The sequence below is a fragment of the Rhodnius prolixus genome, unplaced genomic scaffold (genome assembly GCF_049639745.1).
Source record: "Rhodnius prolixus isolate KJV_2025 unplaced genomic scaffold, Rpr scaffold_6, whole genome shotgun sequence".
NCBI lineage: Eukaryota > Metazoa > Arthropoda > Insecta > Hemiptera > Reduviidae > Rhodnius > Rhodnius prolixus.
In genome coordinates, this window is record NW_027411634.1 from 16,687,451 (window position 1) to 16,704,852 (window position 17,402).

The window sequence follows — 17,402 nt, forward strand, 5'->3', positions numbered from 1 at the left end:
AGGAAACATCCCACCAAATAATATTCTTATTGTATTTTATTAAAATGTCGAGTTTTTGTAGTTAATGACAATTTTATATTTTTCACAACGACTATACACGTCGAACGCACCGTAATAGAGATTTGGTTTGACGTGTATACACGTCAAACACGCTTAACTGGTTAAAATCACCTTTTTTTAAGTTAGCATCCTAACTCAAAATGTACCATTACGACTCGAACTCTTTTCAGACTGTAGCGCAAAGCTGTTACGTCTCTAACATTACGCAAGCGACTCCATACGTCCATCAAGATTTTTAATTAGAAATATACAATTGCTGGACATTGAAAAATTCAAATAAAGAACAATTAAGATGAAATTAAAAAAAAATATTTTGAAATGTCACGCTGAAAGCAGCATACTAAACCAGTTTGGTGTTTCAAGATCAACAACCAGATTAATAAATATTACGCATAATATGTAGTTATTATATTAAAATATTGGATTTTTTTCAGGGGGCGATAAAATTAATTTTGTTTACATGTCTTTCAAAATATTATGTCATAGGATTGTAGGGAAGTTTTGTGATTGAACAAAATAATAGTCATTCCTTAAATAAACTTTTAAATATCTTGATTCATCAGCATCCAAGGCAATTTCGTCCATTTTACTTATCTGTTATAATTAGCTTTAAATATCTTTTCTTAAGGCCACAACCCTCCTTAGATTAGAGATTCTGAAATATCATAACTTTCTGAAAATCCTGTGGATAATGGATGAGTTAGTTTCCGTACTCTGATTGAAAAAAGAACTGCTAATTTTAATGTTCTATTTTTTAATTTCTGTTATAAAAGAAACAATGAAATCGTGCCGATTTTGGTTTTGACATTTCAACGGTAAAATCTGTTTAGAATATAACAATGTATAGTGTACATATAATACACATAATGTACGTCTATATAATGTACATATTCAGATATATAACTTTCACGTGACATTTGTGCCTGAAAATTCAATTAAGGATGCTTCTTGCGCTACAATCTCTTTGGAATTTTGAGGCCAATGGAGATGGTAGCGCAGAAGGAACTGGTAGGGAAAGTCCTCAACCTTTTTAGAAGGGGAGGTTTCATCTACTAGGCTTAAAGGGGAAAGCACAATAAGCCTCTTTTGGCTGCGATACCGTGGGGCTTGGGTCCCTTTCCGCTTTTTAAATCTTAAATCTTAAGGGTGCATCTGGAAAAGACTAGATTGGTAGATTCCCTTCAAAGGGCCAGATTCTGTAATGTCCGGTACTATCTCTCGTGTTCTGTTAAGGAGAGAGGATTAAAGGTGTCGTTAAAAATCCACTTTGACGAATATTCTTAAACCCAGGAGTACTTTTTTTTTTTAATGTTTTAAGGCGCGTCAACATCTAAGGTTATTGGTGCTCGGAGATTTTTTCAGTGCACTGCCGGCCTCCGGACAGTGTTCTCTCGTTACAGACAACACTGTCCATCACCGGACAGTAAGAAGCTCCTAGGAAGAGAAAATCTAAGGGTCAGCAGCTGGATTCGAACCCAGGACCTCCGCGTGGGAGTCCAGTCCCAGGAGTACTTCTTTGCAAAACGGATTGTTTTGCTTTCTCGAAAATGATTCCTAGGATTTTGTGTAAACTTTTTACATACATTAACATACACATAGAATTTATTTCTTATCAGAAAAATTCATTTTAAAACACTTATCGGGGAGGATTCAGGTTAGGCTATGTCATTTCAGTGCATTATACAGTAGTTGGTGAGAAATTAATATGACACAAATGTTCAGGTGTTTGGAGAGCTATAACCTCGTGAAAAGTAATAAGAAAAAAATCGTTAGAATTTACACACCAAATTATTAACTTTGTAATATGGTAAATTCTACCAACGATTTAGTATGCGACAAAGTCATAGCAAGCTACGTGATTTGATGATTTAATGAACAAAAGTAACTATATTTCAGAATGTTTCTTGTAAGGGAAGATATTTGACGTCAATTTCACAAATATGGTCCAAATAAGCGTTATTGAACCTAAAATTAATTATTAAATAGTATTTATTCTTGAATAGTTATTACTTTAAATTAAACAAAATTTATTTGCATAGGAAATATTTATTTAAATCGAAAATTATTGGCATATTTTGAAAAGACATCTAAAAAAAATAATAAGGAATTGGAATCAAATGAAGCCTTTTAAATTTGGTACAAAAAAGTTAACTGTTGTAAAAGTAGATTGTAGATGGAGTAACAAAAAAGCCAAATCCACATCTTTCCTTAAAAATCTATTGTGGTTCTCTTGAGTGACAGCTTTGCACTTCTAGTGTTAGCAATTTTATGTTGAAATAGTATAAATGTGTGATAAAAATGTAATGATAAATCCAAGTATTCTTACACATCAACTTCTACTGTAGCTCCTATGTTTTGTTAATGGATACAATGTAAGAATATAAGCGGTCTGATGATTATTATTTCCCAAACAGTAGTCATGGCAATCCAGAGTGTAGTTCGTTTGGAATAACTAGAGAAAATCATGTCATTACTTCAGGCTTTTTAGAACGTCCTGTAAAAAAAGCCAGAGTATTCAACAAAGCTGATTAAGAATTGTAGAAGAATATTCAATGGATGATTTAATTAGGATAGAAGAAAGCAGTAAGTCTTTCTTTTGGTTTCTGGGAACCATTTGTAGACTCGGTTGCCCATAACGTTTGCTAGAAGCTAAGTGTTGACAGAAAAATACTTGAAAGTAATTTGTAACTGACAGAGTGAAATTAATAATTTAACAGGCATTTAAATACGAATTTTAATTTTTAATGAATGCGTACACAAGTAATATACCTTCATAAAATTAAATACATGTTCTCTTAGTAATTTTTGGAAAGTTTAAATTGTCATTTTTGCTGGGCCTCCTTAATTTAATTGAATCTTTCTATCGCAATTTCCTATCCTACTTTTTTTTTTTTAAAAGAAATAATTATAAAACCTAGAAGAAAAAAAGAAGAAGACCTATTGAGCACTTTGTCTAAAATAGAACTAATTGAAATTCCATAAACCTTCTTTCCTTATACCATTATAAAAATGTTCCAAGAAGCGTGATTACTATGGTGATACCTGAGATATTCTTGACTAGATATTGCATGCTAGAAGAAGGAAAACTTACAGTATATTAAACCGTAGAATATCCCTTAAATCAAACCGGTTTAGCCTGGTAACAAAGAAACAGAAACATTGGTCTTGGGGAACCAAGTGATTCATAGGGAAACAAAGAAAAAAAAAAAAATCAAACATAATTATAATTTGTGGTAAAAACTTCAATCTATTGTTTAACATTTTGAAATGTATTTATTCAGTAAGCAGTGGCAATATAATTATAGTTAACCCAAATAAGGAGTGAGGATTTTTTTTTTAATCATAAATATCCTTTTTTTGCACTAAGAAATAGTATTTAAAAAAGTAGATTTAAAATGTGTGCACTACATTAACATTTTATTCAGTAATGAATTATTTTTTTTTTAAATTAGCATGAATAGTTGCTTAAATAGTTCATTTTACAATTAAATTCACTTGAGGGAGTCCTGGGAAAAAAAATGTCTTAAGCTAGCTTTATTTCTGCAATGAGAAGAGACAATTTGTACAAAATAAAACAAAAAATAACAAAATTAGTTGATAGCGAGACAAACCTACCTTACCCAAAATTGTTTAAGATCAGTTTATATTAAAAAGGTTTGGTTATGAGAAGTAACAAGTTTTAAAGAGAGCAATTAGTATAGTTTTCGATAAAATTCAAGGAAAACTAAAAACAATAAATAAAATCAATTGACAATTTTGTTCCATCTTTTATTAATCTCAGAATTTTAGTAACATCATGTTCTCATCCACAATGCTAAAAAGATTGCTCTCTCCATAACACTGAAATGGAAATTAAACTCTTAACACCATTCACTTGAAGAAAAAACTTTACTAAAATTTATTTTCTGGGAAAATAGATCAATTATAAGTTATAAATATGCATAAATATTTACAATAAATCCAAAAATGCTGCAGGAAATTTGTTTTGAATTTTGCTTTGCTTGAAATGCTATCTTTTTTTTGTTTACTGGAAGATTGGATCATTACAATGAACCTATAGACATAAGAGTTCCTTTTAAATCTTGTAAAACCAAAGTAGATGGCTGTTGATCGATCCTAAGTTTTCTTCTAAATATTTTTATAAAATAATTGAAAATCTGTGAGAATTTTGAATATCACTTATCAAACATAAGGCATCCAGTTTATTCTAAATTAATATTAACAGTTGAAAAATATATGTTACAATTCACCGACAAAGAATAGTTCTTTTGAAGTTCTTAAAGAAACGGCGTGTAATTAGAAAAGAAGTCTTAGTACGTGTTCTATAATCGTCTAAGGAAGTCTAAAATGTAGCCTTGGGCATGAACACTATTACTCATAGAGTTTTTCCAGAAATTCTTAATTACATTAATCCTATTTCTTCATACATAATGTTAAACTGTATAAAATGATGAAAGTGTATTTCCAAGGTTTTCATTGAAATTTCATGTTTAAAAAAAAAAAATGTTCATTCTTCTCTTTGTTTGAAGATAATGCTCTGATTATTTTTCCTTCTTTTTGTTTCAAGAAAAAGCGTTAATTTACTCTTCTTCACCATTTAGTAAAGATTTTTACTAAAAATTACAGAACACAATCGCGGAAGAAATCTTTTACAACTATTTTCGATGAAAATAAAGTTTATATCTTTTCTTGATATGAAATTAACACCAGTTTCATATCATAAGCTCTTTATTATTAATTTCTGACTGAAGCCAGGTAAGAGAATTCAGTTTGGTAGTTTTTATCACCTCAACTCAACTTTAATGATTGTCTACAAAACTTCCTTTCTTGAGATAACCGAATATTGATGAATAAAGAAATTGTCTCTTAGGAAGAGTTTCCGATAAGAGTGTGACGAACTTTTAGCCATGACAATAAATAAAAGTTCTGATTAAAGCAATTACAACCTACTGGTTAGTATCAAACTAACTTATTTTAGGCCGCAGAAAAAAATATTAATAATTACCTACTTGATCAAGATAGTTGCAAAAATTACATTATGTTTTTATTAAGTTCGTGTAGTATGGATTTGTGTTTTTCGTGAGTAAAGAAAAGTGAGCCAAAGAAATGATTCGAAAGCGCTTTTAATACAAAACCAAGATGTAATGAAAGATTCGACTAATTGTTTCAAGTCTATGCTCAGCCTCGAAACCGCCACTGTTACTGGGGTCACAGCTGCAACTATCATCTCCATCAAGGTTGTTGAAGCGTAAATAACGCAAAAGAAATATATTAGAACTAATAATACAAATTATAGGAAATAAGGTATCCAGTATGATTGAAATGCTCTCGAAGTGGCTGAAATACGGTGCAGCGGTACTGCTTGGATGAAGAAAGAATCCCTCAGGACTGGGAAACAGCAATAATTTGCCATTAAAAAACGGAAGAAAACAGAAATTGATTAACTGAGATGCCAAAATTTTAGAGTGTAGCGCTGTTAGAATCTTGTTACAAGATTCTGGGGAATTTATTTATAGTTAAGAGACTTACTCCGTAGAAAGAAATGCGTAGATGAATATCAATGTACTTTAATGTTCGTTACATTAATGATCACATATTTTTTCGCTCAGAATTGTGCTTTAAAAGTCTTAAGAACGTAATGTCACCCTGCTTTATCTGTTTATTGATTTCCGCCAGGCTTACGACAGCGATGAAAGGTATCAATATCTTTGGCAAAAGTTTCGACATTTCAGAATATCTAATAAACTGATACGCCTTATGAAAATGACCTTTGATATTTCCAAGAGATGAGGAAAAGTGCATGAGAGACTGTAGATTGGGAAGAACTCAGGTCTTTGGCGGAGAAACCCCTATCGCCCATCCTTTAATTTAGTGTTTAAGAGAGCCATAAGGGTTAATAGCACCAAACTACATGGTACTATCTACAAACGTTTATCGTAGCTGCTGCGACGCAGGATAAGTAGTAAGCAGATGATTCAGTAAGCAATTGATAGCGCAGTCAATGAAAACCTAGAAACTAGGGCTGCAATTAATTGAAGAAGAAGCAGTATAAAGTGTATAAGAGTAACCTCACGGAATCTGGGCTTTGTAAGGTTAAAAACAATTAAATCATCAAATCACAATTAAACATCGAAAGTAATGAGATAAGTCTTGACATCAAAACTTGGATCACAAAGAAGGAAATAAATATAATCTGTCAATGTGGAATTACTAAGCTCCATAAATATAATAAGACCGGCCAAAATTTTAGCTACAGGTAGTTAAAAATTGTTATTGTAATTGTAGTTACGTCCGAAGTGTTTAATAATATCGCTGACTTCAACCGCCTGATCTAGCAAGTTTTTTATGTGCTAGACCGGTTTAGGAATATCAATCAGAGATAGTAGAGGTTTATGACTTTTTTTTTGTAGTGATTTTGAACTTACTTATGTTTCCGTCTCACATTACACTTGCTGACTGTGTCAGTAAGTCCGAAATGGTCAGGAATACAAAAACACGCATACTAGCAACGGATAAAATCAGCAATATCATAATACCAATGGTAGCTTAAGTAAGCAAAACTAAGTAATGACCAAATACATATGATGTACAAGGGTGCGAAAAACTTGCGGCCCAGTGTCAGAAAAATCAGAATTCCTACCAAAAACCCGATCTTGAATCTACCATTAAAAAAAAAACAAGGCTTTGGTGGCTCTGGCATATATTTATAATACAGGAAAAAAGACTGCCTTAGAAATCATTGGAAGGCATAACTTGAAGTCGCCGTCTGTAAAAAAATTACCAAAATTAGGTTGGCTTGATGAAACTTGATGAAAAATACTTGAGTAGGAACTTGGGAACGCGAAAAGAGCAAGACTGTCAAGAATTAAGAAAGTTGATTGAGGAGGCGTTGTCCTTTTGAAGACAGAATGAGTCCGGTAGAACAGTGGTAATAGGGTTGATTTTCTAAAACTGCGCCACGGTAGCAGAGCGGTTAGAGGCGAGATCTGTAAAGCTAAATATGTATTGTGGTACTGGGTTCGATTCCCCGGTCTTAGGCCTTGGATTTTATTTAATGGTTAATAAAAGAAATTTACAGTAAAGTATGTTTGCTAGTCGCCTCCGCCCACGTTACCTAATTGGTAGATCCCTTTTGGAGGTTTTTATTTATTTTTCCCTCTAATTAAATTTGTACTCTATTACTATCTTGTGTATATATGCGATAACTGTGTAGGAGTTAGAATACACAAATTGGTACTCCTGTAAATATTTTGTACATATTTTTGTAAATAAATAAATAAACTTAAAAAAAAAAAAATAATAATTGGTAGATGGGCGTAAAGCCCGCCTGAAAAAATAGGCAATTAAATACTTTACTTTCTCTAAAACTGCACTAAAAAGCGTAATGTTGAAAAACACCCAACTTTGACAATTTTTTCCTCAGTTGATGTTAAAGATTTCCAAATTTTCTTTAAAATAAAAAGTGTATATAAGTTTATCATATATAAGTTTATTTATTTAATTCTTTTTATTATTATCAATATTATTTTATTTATTAATTTATTTTATTGCAAAATGCTTATATCCTTCTAATAAGGGTTGAATATGAAAACTTTAAATTTAAACTTTGAAGAGATTTGGCCGACTCGATGAGTATTTCACATAATTGATTTTTTAGTTTTTAGCTATTTCCCGAAAGTGGCACCTTTAAAGTGAACATGTATAATATTGAAGTCAAATACTTTTTAAAAGGATTGTAAGTTTCAAAGAAAGTGAGTTCAAGTCGTTTGAGTTCACACTTTTTTAAAAAGAGAGAGAGAAATTTGAAAATTCATCCGAGTTGGATCTCTCTAATTCTATATACAAATCGAAAATAGTTATTTCCAAGGGCGCTCAGCGTTAATTAAGTACTTTTTTAAAATTAAAACTATACTTACATTTTGAATACCATTAATCACTTTCTTAATGAGATTGCTAGGAAAACTGTCGGATGCATTTCAGATAAAGCTAGTTCCTTTTAATTTATGCTGCATTTATCCAGAGTAGTAATTTTCTCAAACATCTTGGTAGCACCACTGGCTTCCAAGTTACTACTGGGTGAGAGTATATGTATATTGTCAGGGTGCCGGGCACTTAGCACAAAAGCGTAACGAGATCATAATGATGTAGGCTTGACTGACCAGGAGGGATTTTATGGTACTCTCAAAGGTTGAACCATTTACACATAGCAAAATGTTGCAGTAGTGTAGGCATCAAGTCGAAATTGCTCCGGGCACAGTGACCTCGGATTTTGACGAGCCTTAAATTAAATTAAAAAATAAATAAATAAATAAAAATATGAGAGTAACATTTTTGCTTTTACGTTACTACAGTAGTTAGGTGCAAGTCCAAAAAATATTGTTAAAATATTCAAATATTCATGTTTTACCCGCCTTAAGCAGGTTAGTAACAATTGTGGCCAATCAGAATAAAGTGTTATTGGTAGCATTGCAAGAATTAATGTTGGTAATGGTTGTCTAAGTTGTTTCTTGTATTTCGTCATTCACTTCTCGAGTCAAGAAAGCCGTAGGTTACATTATTGTAAGGATAGGTTAGAAAACGTGTATAAATATTTAGGATGTTGAAAAAGTTATGATTAATTCTTGAGGAAAGTCATCTTATTTAAGATGTCCGATGATGATGACGATCCAGTTGTAGATGAAGTAAGTACTTTTTTACTTTAACCCATCTTGTATTAGTGGTGAATGAAAGATGAAAAAAAGCCTTGCATATTCTACTTAAATAATTAAATTTAAATTTATATAAAATAAACTCGTAGTTATTTTATGTTAAAATGTAGTCTATTGATCCTCGTGTTTGTTTTCGTTTGGTTATATCGTATGTTATTTAAAGTTGTTCATTAATTTGCAGTGTGTTTTTTTTCGAAAATAAATCAATTTTAGGCTATTGCAATGTGCTTATTTTAAAAATTCCGAAGTCCATAATTCTGCTTCGTAATTTTGACCGTATTATTGATTATAAACACCCTTTGTAAAGAACTTATAAGTAATTAAATTGGGTTTTTTTGTTTTCTAAAAACAAAAAAAAATAATAGTGGATTTTTTTTTTCTTTTCCCCTTCCTTAGTTTTAATTATTGTAGAAATCATCAAGCTTATTATAGATTTTGCCATCTGGTCTAGTGGATAAGGCGTTGGCCTAGTAACTTTTAAAGGTTTGCGATCAGAGTTCAAGTCCGACTTTAGGCCGGTTTTTTTTTTTTTTTTTTTTAATAATAATTATTATTTTTTAAATGTTGAAGTTATAGAAAATTCTATTCTAGAAAGTATTGAATATTTGCAGATGTATTTTTAAATTAAGTTGAAAGTGTGAAGCAATTTAATGTTTGATTTTAAAAAAAAATCCCATGTTTTAAGTTAAGTTTGTTTTGGGTTTTTATTTTTAGGTGCCCATTTTATTTTATTTTTGTGTGTGTTTAATCTTTATAAAAGACTTTAAATAATTAATAATTTTTTATAAATTTTCCTTTTTGTTTCTAGATACCAGTATATTTGACACAAGAACTTGCAGACAAATTATTTATTTATCAGTATCCAGTTCATCCAGTCTCGTCAACCTATCAAAGTATCAATGTTATAAAGGCAAGTAACTCATTTATGTTATGTTTAAGGCTTTATTAAGAAGCATACATATTTATTCCATATTTTAAGAACACGTTGTAGTTGGCAAGTTTCTTATTTATGAAAATGTACGATTGCAAACCAAGATGTATCAAAATTTATTAAAGATTTTGATAAGTATATTTATCCTTCCAATTCAATTTTAATGATAATCTCAATTTTATAATTGTTAAAAGTAAACATTCTGTGATTGTTACACTTTTTTTTTTTAAAATTTCTTTCAGAAGAAGTAGGAAAAAATATGAATGAATTAAATTCTAAATTATATTCTTACGTGTATCAAATTTTCAGAGTCAAATTAAGCCTGAACTACAAGAAGTTATATTAGATATTGGTCTTGATACAGACAGTGCTAACTACGATAAAAGCCATGGAGAACAAATCGCCAGTAGCATTGATAAAGATAAGACAACCCAAAATAAAATATTTTCATCGTAAGTATTAACTGTGATCAGTAAGTCGAAAATTGTTCGCATATTTAAAATTGAAAACTAAAATTTGATGTCCTATATATAACCTTTATTTCTCTTGGTTGTATCTTCCATTGTTTCATTAAAAAAAAATAATCTTACAGTTAAATGGTCATAAAACCTGAAATAAAATTTAAGATTTAATTGCACTTTCTTGCAGAAACTTGATGGATAGGGTAAGATTAGAATCAACGCGTTCCATTATTGACAATGATAGTTATGCAGTTGGTATTATGCGAGGTAATCAGCTTGTACTATCTCCAATAAGAGGTGTAGTAACCCTTCTACCCAGTTTCTCGCACATTAGTCAGGAAGAAGAAAAAGAATCCGAAGGTAATAGTTCATGTTATTGAATGGTTTCTTAGAATTAAGTAAGTTCTTGCTAAGATTGAAGTTTCTCTTACTAATTTTCCTTTCTCTACCATCAAAATATTGCAACTCTCTCTCATATTTTCAAATTTCCAATTCCCTCTTGATTGGAGGAAAATATTAAAAAGAATAGCCTGTACCAATAGCCATGTAATTTATTGTACAAAAAAGGTGTTACTTTCAAGGACCACGGTAGCTTCCTTGGAAGTTAACGAAGATCATAGCTATGGGTATATAGGCATTGCCTTAGGAATACACGAACTACGAAACTTCTATGTACAAAATGTGGGTAGGGAAAGAAAATCCAAGGCTGGTTGTTGGACTCGAATCCAAAATTTTGTTCGGGAGTCATGTGCGCAAGCCAGTGGACTTATCCCTTCCATATTATATTGTAAATGACTATAATACTTTCTATAAATCCTTAATATCCAATAAATCATTAAAATGAACCACTTAGGTGAAGATGAAGAAGAAGAGCAACCAAAAATGGTTAGAGTACAATTTTCTAGAATGGAAACTGAAAAATCCAAAAAGGCTCGTGAAGCAAGTTATAATTATTATTGCCAAAAAAGTGCAGAAGAACCATGGTACCATACGGAATATCATGGTGTGGATTCTACTATTTCAAAGGTATTTATTTAATAATGCATCATATCAAATTTGTGCATATTTCTTCCAATATCTGTCGGTGAACTGCCATTTTATTGATATTTCACCTCCTAAATATTGGTAAAGTAATTTAGTAGTAACCAATTTTCAGAAAGTTTAACTTCATTTTCTGGCAAATGTTTACTATTATAGTTTTGTTTTTTGTTTATTCAGTATTTGATTATATGTATAAATAATACACTTCTCTACCTACATTAATAAAATAAACCCATCATATATTTGAGTTCCTATACTGTGATTTAAATGAAATGAAAAATTAGTGATTACGGTAAATTCTTTATTACCAACAAGATAATCTACTAAAAGGTGGCCAACTCTATTTTTTTTGCAGCCATCCGCTTTCAGAAAAAAATAATACATAAAATTTTCATGAAAATTTATTTACAATGCGCGAGTTTCCGTCAAAGAAATCAGTGGCTGCTGGAACTTATAACTGATTATGAGCAAGAAATAGTAGCTGGTTTTGTAGAGAATATAAATAGAAATTTGGTGTTCTATTATAGATAAAAGCTGTTCTTTAATATTTCTTTGTTTATAATTGTAAAGTAATTGCCTTTTTTTCCGGCGGGCTTTACGTCCAACTACCAATTAGGTGTCGTGGAAACATACTTCACTATAAATTTCTTTTATTAATCATTAAATAAAATCCAAGGGCTAAGGCCAGGAATCCAACTCAGTACTACAATACATATTAGCTTTACAGGTCTCGCCTCTAACCCCTCAGCTACTGTGACGCCCTATTTCTTTGTTTATATATTATATATTATTTAATTCAAGCTTTTAAAGATGTACTTTTAAACATGTACTCTGAAACAAAGATAGTTTTGTCATACAGTTTAATACGATTCCAATATCTGTCGGTGTTTTGTCATTTTATTGATAAATTCACCTCCTTAATATTGGTAAATAAATGTAGTAGACACAAAAGTTCAGATTTTTTCTTATAAAAAATAAAATTCCTGTAAGTGGAAGCTACAACAGATTAACTGACCAATCTCATTATATAGTAAGCACCATTTCAGGTCTAAATAAAAAATTACGTATTATATAAAGGAAAAGATCACGCTCTAGGCTATATGAGTCATCCTGTCAAATTTCTTTTCATATTAAAAGTTTCATGTGCAAAAATGTATACATTGCTGTGGGAAAATTTCAAAGGTCAACTTCTCCAGTTTCTGTTTTGTAAAATTTATACGTAAAAAGTGTCCGAAGCACTGTTATATGCGAGAGATCACAATACTTTTTTAACCTGACGTTTTTTTTCTGAATGTAGTGAAATGATTCCAATATCTGTCGGTGTTTTGTCATTTTATTGACAATTTCGCCTCCTTAATGTTGGTAAATTAATGTAGTAGATCTTAATTTTCAGGTTTTTTTTTAAACAAAAATAATTTCCTGAAAGTAGAAGCTTTGACAGGTATTATATCAGTATTATGAAGTGACTTATGTTCAACCATTATCAGTTAACCCTTTCATTATATGCTTCATTAAATTGTTTTCGATTGTCGACTTTATTTCGCGTAGTTTGAAAACAAATAGCAAAAATATTTTAAAACTATGTGCACAAAATAAAATACTAATCAGCAAAACTACTTGAAATAACAGCAAAATAAAGAAAATAGTATCTCAGAAATGATCTCAAATCCTGTTTTTAAAATATTGCTATTCCTAAAAATAAAATTTTTTGATTTTTTGTCTTAGGCTAGGTACATTTTTATATAAATAAAAAACAAGCTATTGATTATTAAAAGAATAAAATAAAAAAACAAATGAAATAGTTGTCAATTTTTGCAGATGGAAAGAGCCAAGATGACAATTGGAAATGTGGGAGGTGAGACTGAAATGGATCTTACGAGTACTGGATATATTGATGCTTTACTTCCACGAGAATCGGAGGGTGATGGTTCTCTGCCACCAGATTCATTAACCTCTGTTAATCATCTTAGGCAGCTTCCTTTACCTGAACAAGTTAAACTTGTCTTATTTGATGGTAAATGTTTCATAATTTTTTAAGAAAAAATGATTTCTTTTATTTTTGCTACAAAAGGCTTGCAAGAAGTTTCTTATTAGAAAAGGAGTTGGCTTGAACTGACATTCTAAAGAATTAGAAAAATAATAAAAAGCATTGCATACATCAATATGATATGAATTAATATCAGTAATAAAGACACCTCTTAAATAATATAAATTGAAGGTACTAGGGTAAAAAAGTTATCAAAATTTCAGAGATACCGTGCTCAAAAAAATGAGGGGGATTAGTTAGTAAACTTTAGTAAGTAAAATCAAAGTTATGTTCCATTTTTAATGGTTCACGTACCATTTTTCTATGAAATGATACCTTTAAATGTAAAAGGAAGAGCAAAATTAATGTTTGGGGAAAATCAATTGACTTCAAGAGATTTTATTGAATTATTTTTTTGCAGTTTTGCACGATAGTTACTCATACAGTTTTGATATAATTAATTACTATTGACTAAGTATAATTTTCTTGCAGTAAAAGTCGTAAACGCCCAGCAGCTAAGTTGTACTTTAAGAACAGATATAGACCGTGTAGTTCAATGTTTACAAACTTGTGCCGTTATGGTGCTTGGAAACTGGGTACTCAGATCTGATCTGCTCTATAGCACTACACATAATGGTATTCCTCCTCAGGCCATGATCAGGGCCAGAGACTATATTGTAAGTAATATCTTTTATTTAACTTTTAATTGTAAATATAATGATGATAATGATCATCAAGTTCTTTATTACGTATTTAAAATACTGTAAAAGCTCAAAGAATTTCTAAGACATTAAGTTCCAATGTGTACATTATTGCAATAAGTTAGAGCAATTTTATAATTTAATTTATTGTTGTTTCATTATTTGATGCTTTATAACTTGAAGATTCAAATCCATCTGGTAATAATGTCGATTTTTATTTGTTTTCCTTATTTCTGACCTGTTTTGAATTTTCATCCATCGGAGGTTCGGACATTGAAAAAAAAAAATCAATTCCACTGTTCTTCAACGGAGATTTGTTTTATCTGAAACCTCTCAAAATAAAAAAACAAGCGTACTATCATTATCGTATGTACTATCGTAGCGTACGTAATAATCATTATCATTTCATGCAACGCGAATCACAAATATAATTCTACCTCTCCGTTTCAATTAAGTTTTTTACATGTATAAATTCATATTTCCACATTCTTCAAAATTTTTATCATTATTACAGAGTATTATTCACTTTATAGTTACATGAGTTCCACGAAGGTCGTGTGGTGGAAAGAAAATCATTATCAGCTCTTGTCGGACTTCCTCAGGAAGAACTGCGAGAAATGATGTCTCAGGTGGGCGTTCTCAGAAGAAACAAGAGATGGCATTTCAGACTGTCACCTGACACTAATTTTCTTGAAAGGTATTTAATAAAAAAGAGGTTATAATTAAACATTTTTCTTCTGTTTGTTACGGCTAATTTTGTATTTATTTATTAATTATTATTATTCTAAATTCGCAGGTTTCCTGAAGTAGTAGAACAACAGAATCTTCTTTGGGAAGCACGCGCAAAAGGACTTTTAGATAGTTTAGATTTTAATGCAACCTTACCAAAGCAGCGTAAAAGAAAGGAATCAGAGACATTAGGAGCAACAGCGGCAAATGTATCAGGGAAACCTCGAAAATCAATGAGTTCTGATTCGGAATGTGAAAATGCTATTGGAAGTGGAAAAAGCGGAAAGAAACCTGGAAGACGTACACGTCGAACTGGAAATGATTGTATTACACCAGTTGCATTAGCCGCCGATATTCAAATCAAGCAAGAATTGCCAGAGGGCTCGTGACCAAAAATTATTATTAATTCGTTCTCATATTGGTTTCAATTTCTTATCATTGTATATAGACCTTATTTATGCCGGGAAATTCCTCCTACTCTTGCCTTTTGGCATCTTGTACATTATGTTTATATTTCTTAATTTTATTTTTAGTTATATAAGAGAACCTTATTTTATTGAAGCTATTTATTATTTAAAATATATTGCTAATGTTATACATATTTAAGCCTCATTTCGCCCTTGATCCATGGCCTTGATGGGAAAAAATTTTATCAATTAAATTCCAATTGAATTAAAACAAAATTTAATTTAAATCATGATAAAAATTAAAAAAATTACCGGCCAAAATTAGTTGATTGAATTAAATTCATTTTTAATTTAATTGGAATTTAATCAATTAAAATTTTTAATCTTAATTTTTAATTAAAAAGTTTAATTGATTGAATTAAATTTCAGCTTTAGTTTTAATCACTTTAGACGATTAAATTTTTTAATTTAATCAAAATTTAACTGATTAAATTTTTATAACCACGACTTTGTCAATGGTTGTGCCAGGATCGGGCCAATGCATTTTCATTTTGTCTAGCTGGTGCATCATCAATATTATCGCTGTTCTCAAACTCGGTGCCTTCACTAAACCAATAATGAGTGCCATCATAGTGCTCGAAGATTTAGGAAAAACTTTTGAAATATCTTCTCTCTAACTATAGTTCCCTTTCTATTCCCAAAGACCCTTACTAAAAATTGTGAGGTTGGCTCCATTTGTCCACATCTTAATAATATATTGTTGAGGATCATCGCAATCCGGTCTTTGGAATAATGATGGCGTCTCATTATTGACATATCGCTGGAGCAATAGTTTGGTGGGAGCACCATAATCAATAGGATTTTTGTCATTGAAATCTGTAAAATAGCCATAATAGAGTTTACTGGAGGAGTAGCAAGTAATACTTTTAACTTGCAAAGTATTACCGCTGACGGAGAAAACTGATAAATGAGGAATAAAACAACACATCTATCCACATTGAATAACCATATCAGTTCAAAAAGATGAAAAAGAAGGTTACATTAAAGTAGTATTTACTTACTCTATAAGTGGCAAGTCAATCCAAGGTTGGTTCAATTTAATATAAAGTGTGAATTACTGTAATGTATGCTTAAGACTAAAACAATTACTCATAAATTAACTGAGTAATGTAGCCTGTGAGATTGTTTAAATCCAGAAGCGTCCTACAAAAAGAGGTTTCACCAGACTGGAATAGTAACGGCGAAAAAGAAGTGACTCAAATTACTTGCTTCACTTATATGGAGATGTGTAGTAAGTAGATAGATTGAAAAAATAATAGTCTAATTTCTAATACATAAATAAGTTACGTGTAATGTGGTAAAAATAAGTTAAATATGGGTGTATGATGGTCCTACATAAGTCTAGTGAATGACCAGCATGATTAAATGTGAGTGTAGGATGGACCTATATAAGTCTACTGAGTCGTCAACATGGTTAAGTTTGAATGTAGAAATTATGTTTACAAAAATAGACACCAGAGTTCTCCAGCGGATGGAGTGTAAAGTAAGTTTACATCCTATGTAATGGCGGCTTACAAGTTTACAATATGCCTATTCCTCTTTTATCTATTTCACGATTAGACAATAAAAATTCTGAAGTTTTTTGTTTCTGTTTACGGTAATTGTGTAAAAAATAAATTATTATTCCAAAAGAAACATTGTTTATCGTATTTTTAAAGGGAATTTTTTTTTTCTTGCATAATTCGAAAGATTATCAAATGCCTATGGGAGAAATGTTGAAAAAACAATTTTAAATTACTTATTTCATTAAAATCACTAGATTAAAAGTATTGGCCAATCACAATATAGTATGGTTGCAGACTGTGGGCGGGTCATGCCCACCTCTACGGTAGACACGCCCCGTCCAATGGAAACCAGTTATGGGCTGGTCAAAGCGTATTACAATGGCGCTTCAATACCTTTCACTTATTTTTATAAATCTTGTTATTTTCTCATATTTTAATAACATTTTTTGTTATTTTAGAAATAATAAGCCTTAAATATTGAGAAAAATTGCTAACAAATTATTTTTAAAAAATATCAATCTCAATGTTAAGGAAATTTTTTAGCAAGTTAAGATCGATTTCGAATAGTGTCGAAATAATAATACTGCAGGGTTTTATGAGTCCAAATGTTCCAATGGATGATCTTCCTAATATATTTTTATTTCATTTTATTTTCTGAACTGCACTAGTTACAGACACAAAGACTTGCTGTTTTCTAAAAAACTATCAAGCATTCTCGGAATGTTCATTTCATAAAAACTTCCAGTTTTTGTAATCCAGCACTACCAAATGCT

General features: G+C 30.7%; 1 protein-coding gene across 1 annotated transcript; it reads left to right on the top strand.

Annotated features, from left to right (window-relative positions):
- Nucleotides 1-8,559: 8,559 nt before the first annotated feature.
- Polr3E (RNA polymerase III subunit E) lies at nt 8,560-15,258 on the top strand. Its single transcript, XM_074141066.1, has 9 exons — nt 8,560-8,741; nt 9,577-9,678; nt 10,009-10,151; nt 10,348-10,520; nt 11,014-11,186; nt 13,020-13,215; nt 13,720-13,904; nt 14,462-14,625; nt 14,725-15,258. Exons 1-9 carry the CDS (start codon nt 8,706-8,708, stop codon nt 15,044-15,046), a joined length of 1,494 nt encoding a protein of 497 aa, XP_073997167.1. The 5' UTR covers nt 8,560-8,705; the 3' UTR covers nt 15,047-15,258.
- Nucleotides 15,259-17,402: the final 2,144 nt, after the last annotated feature.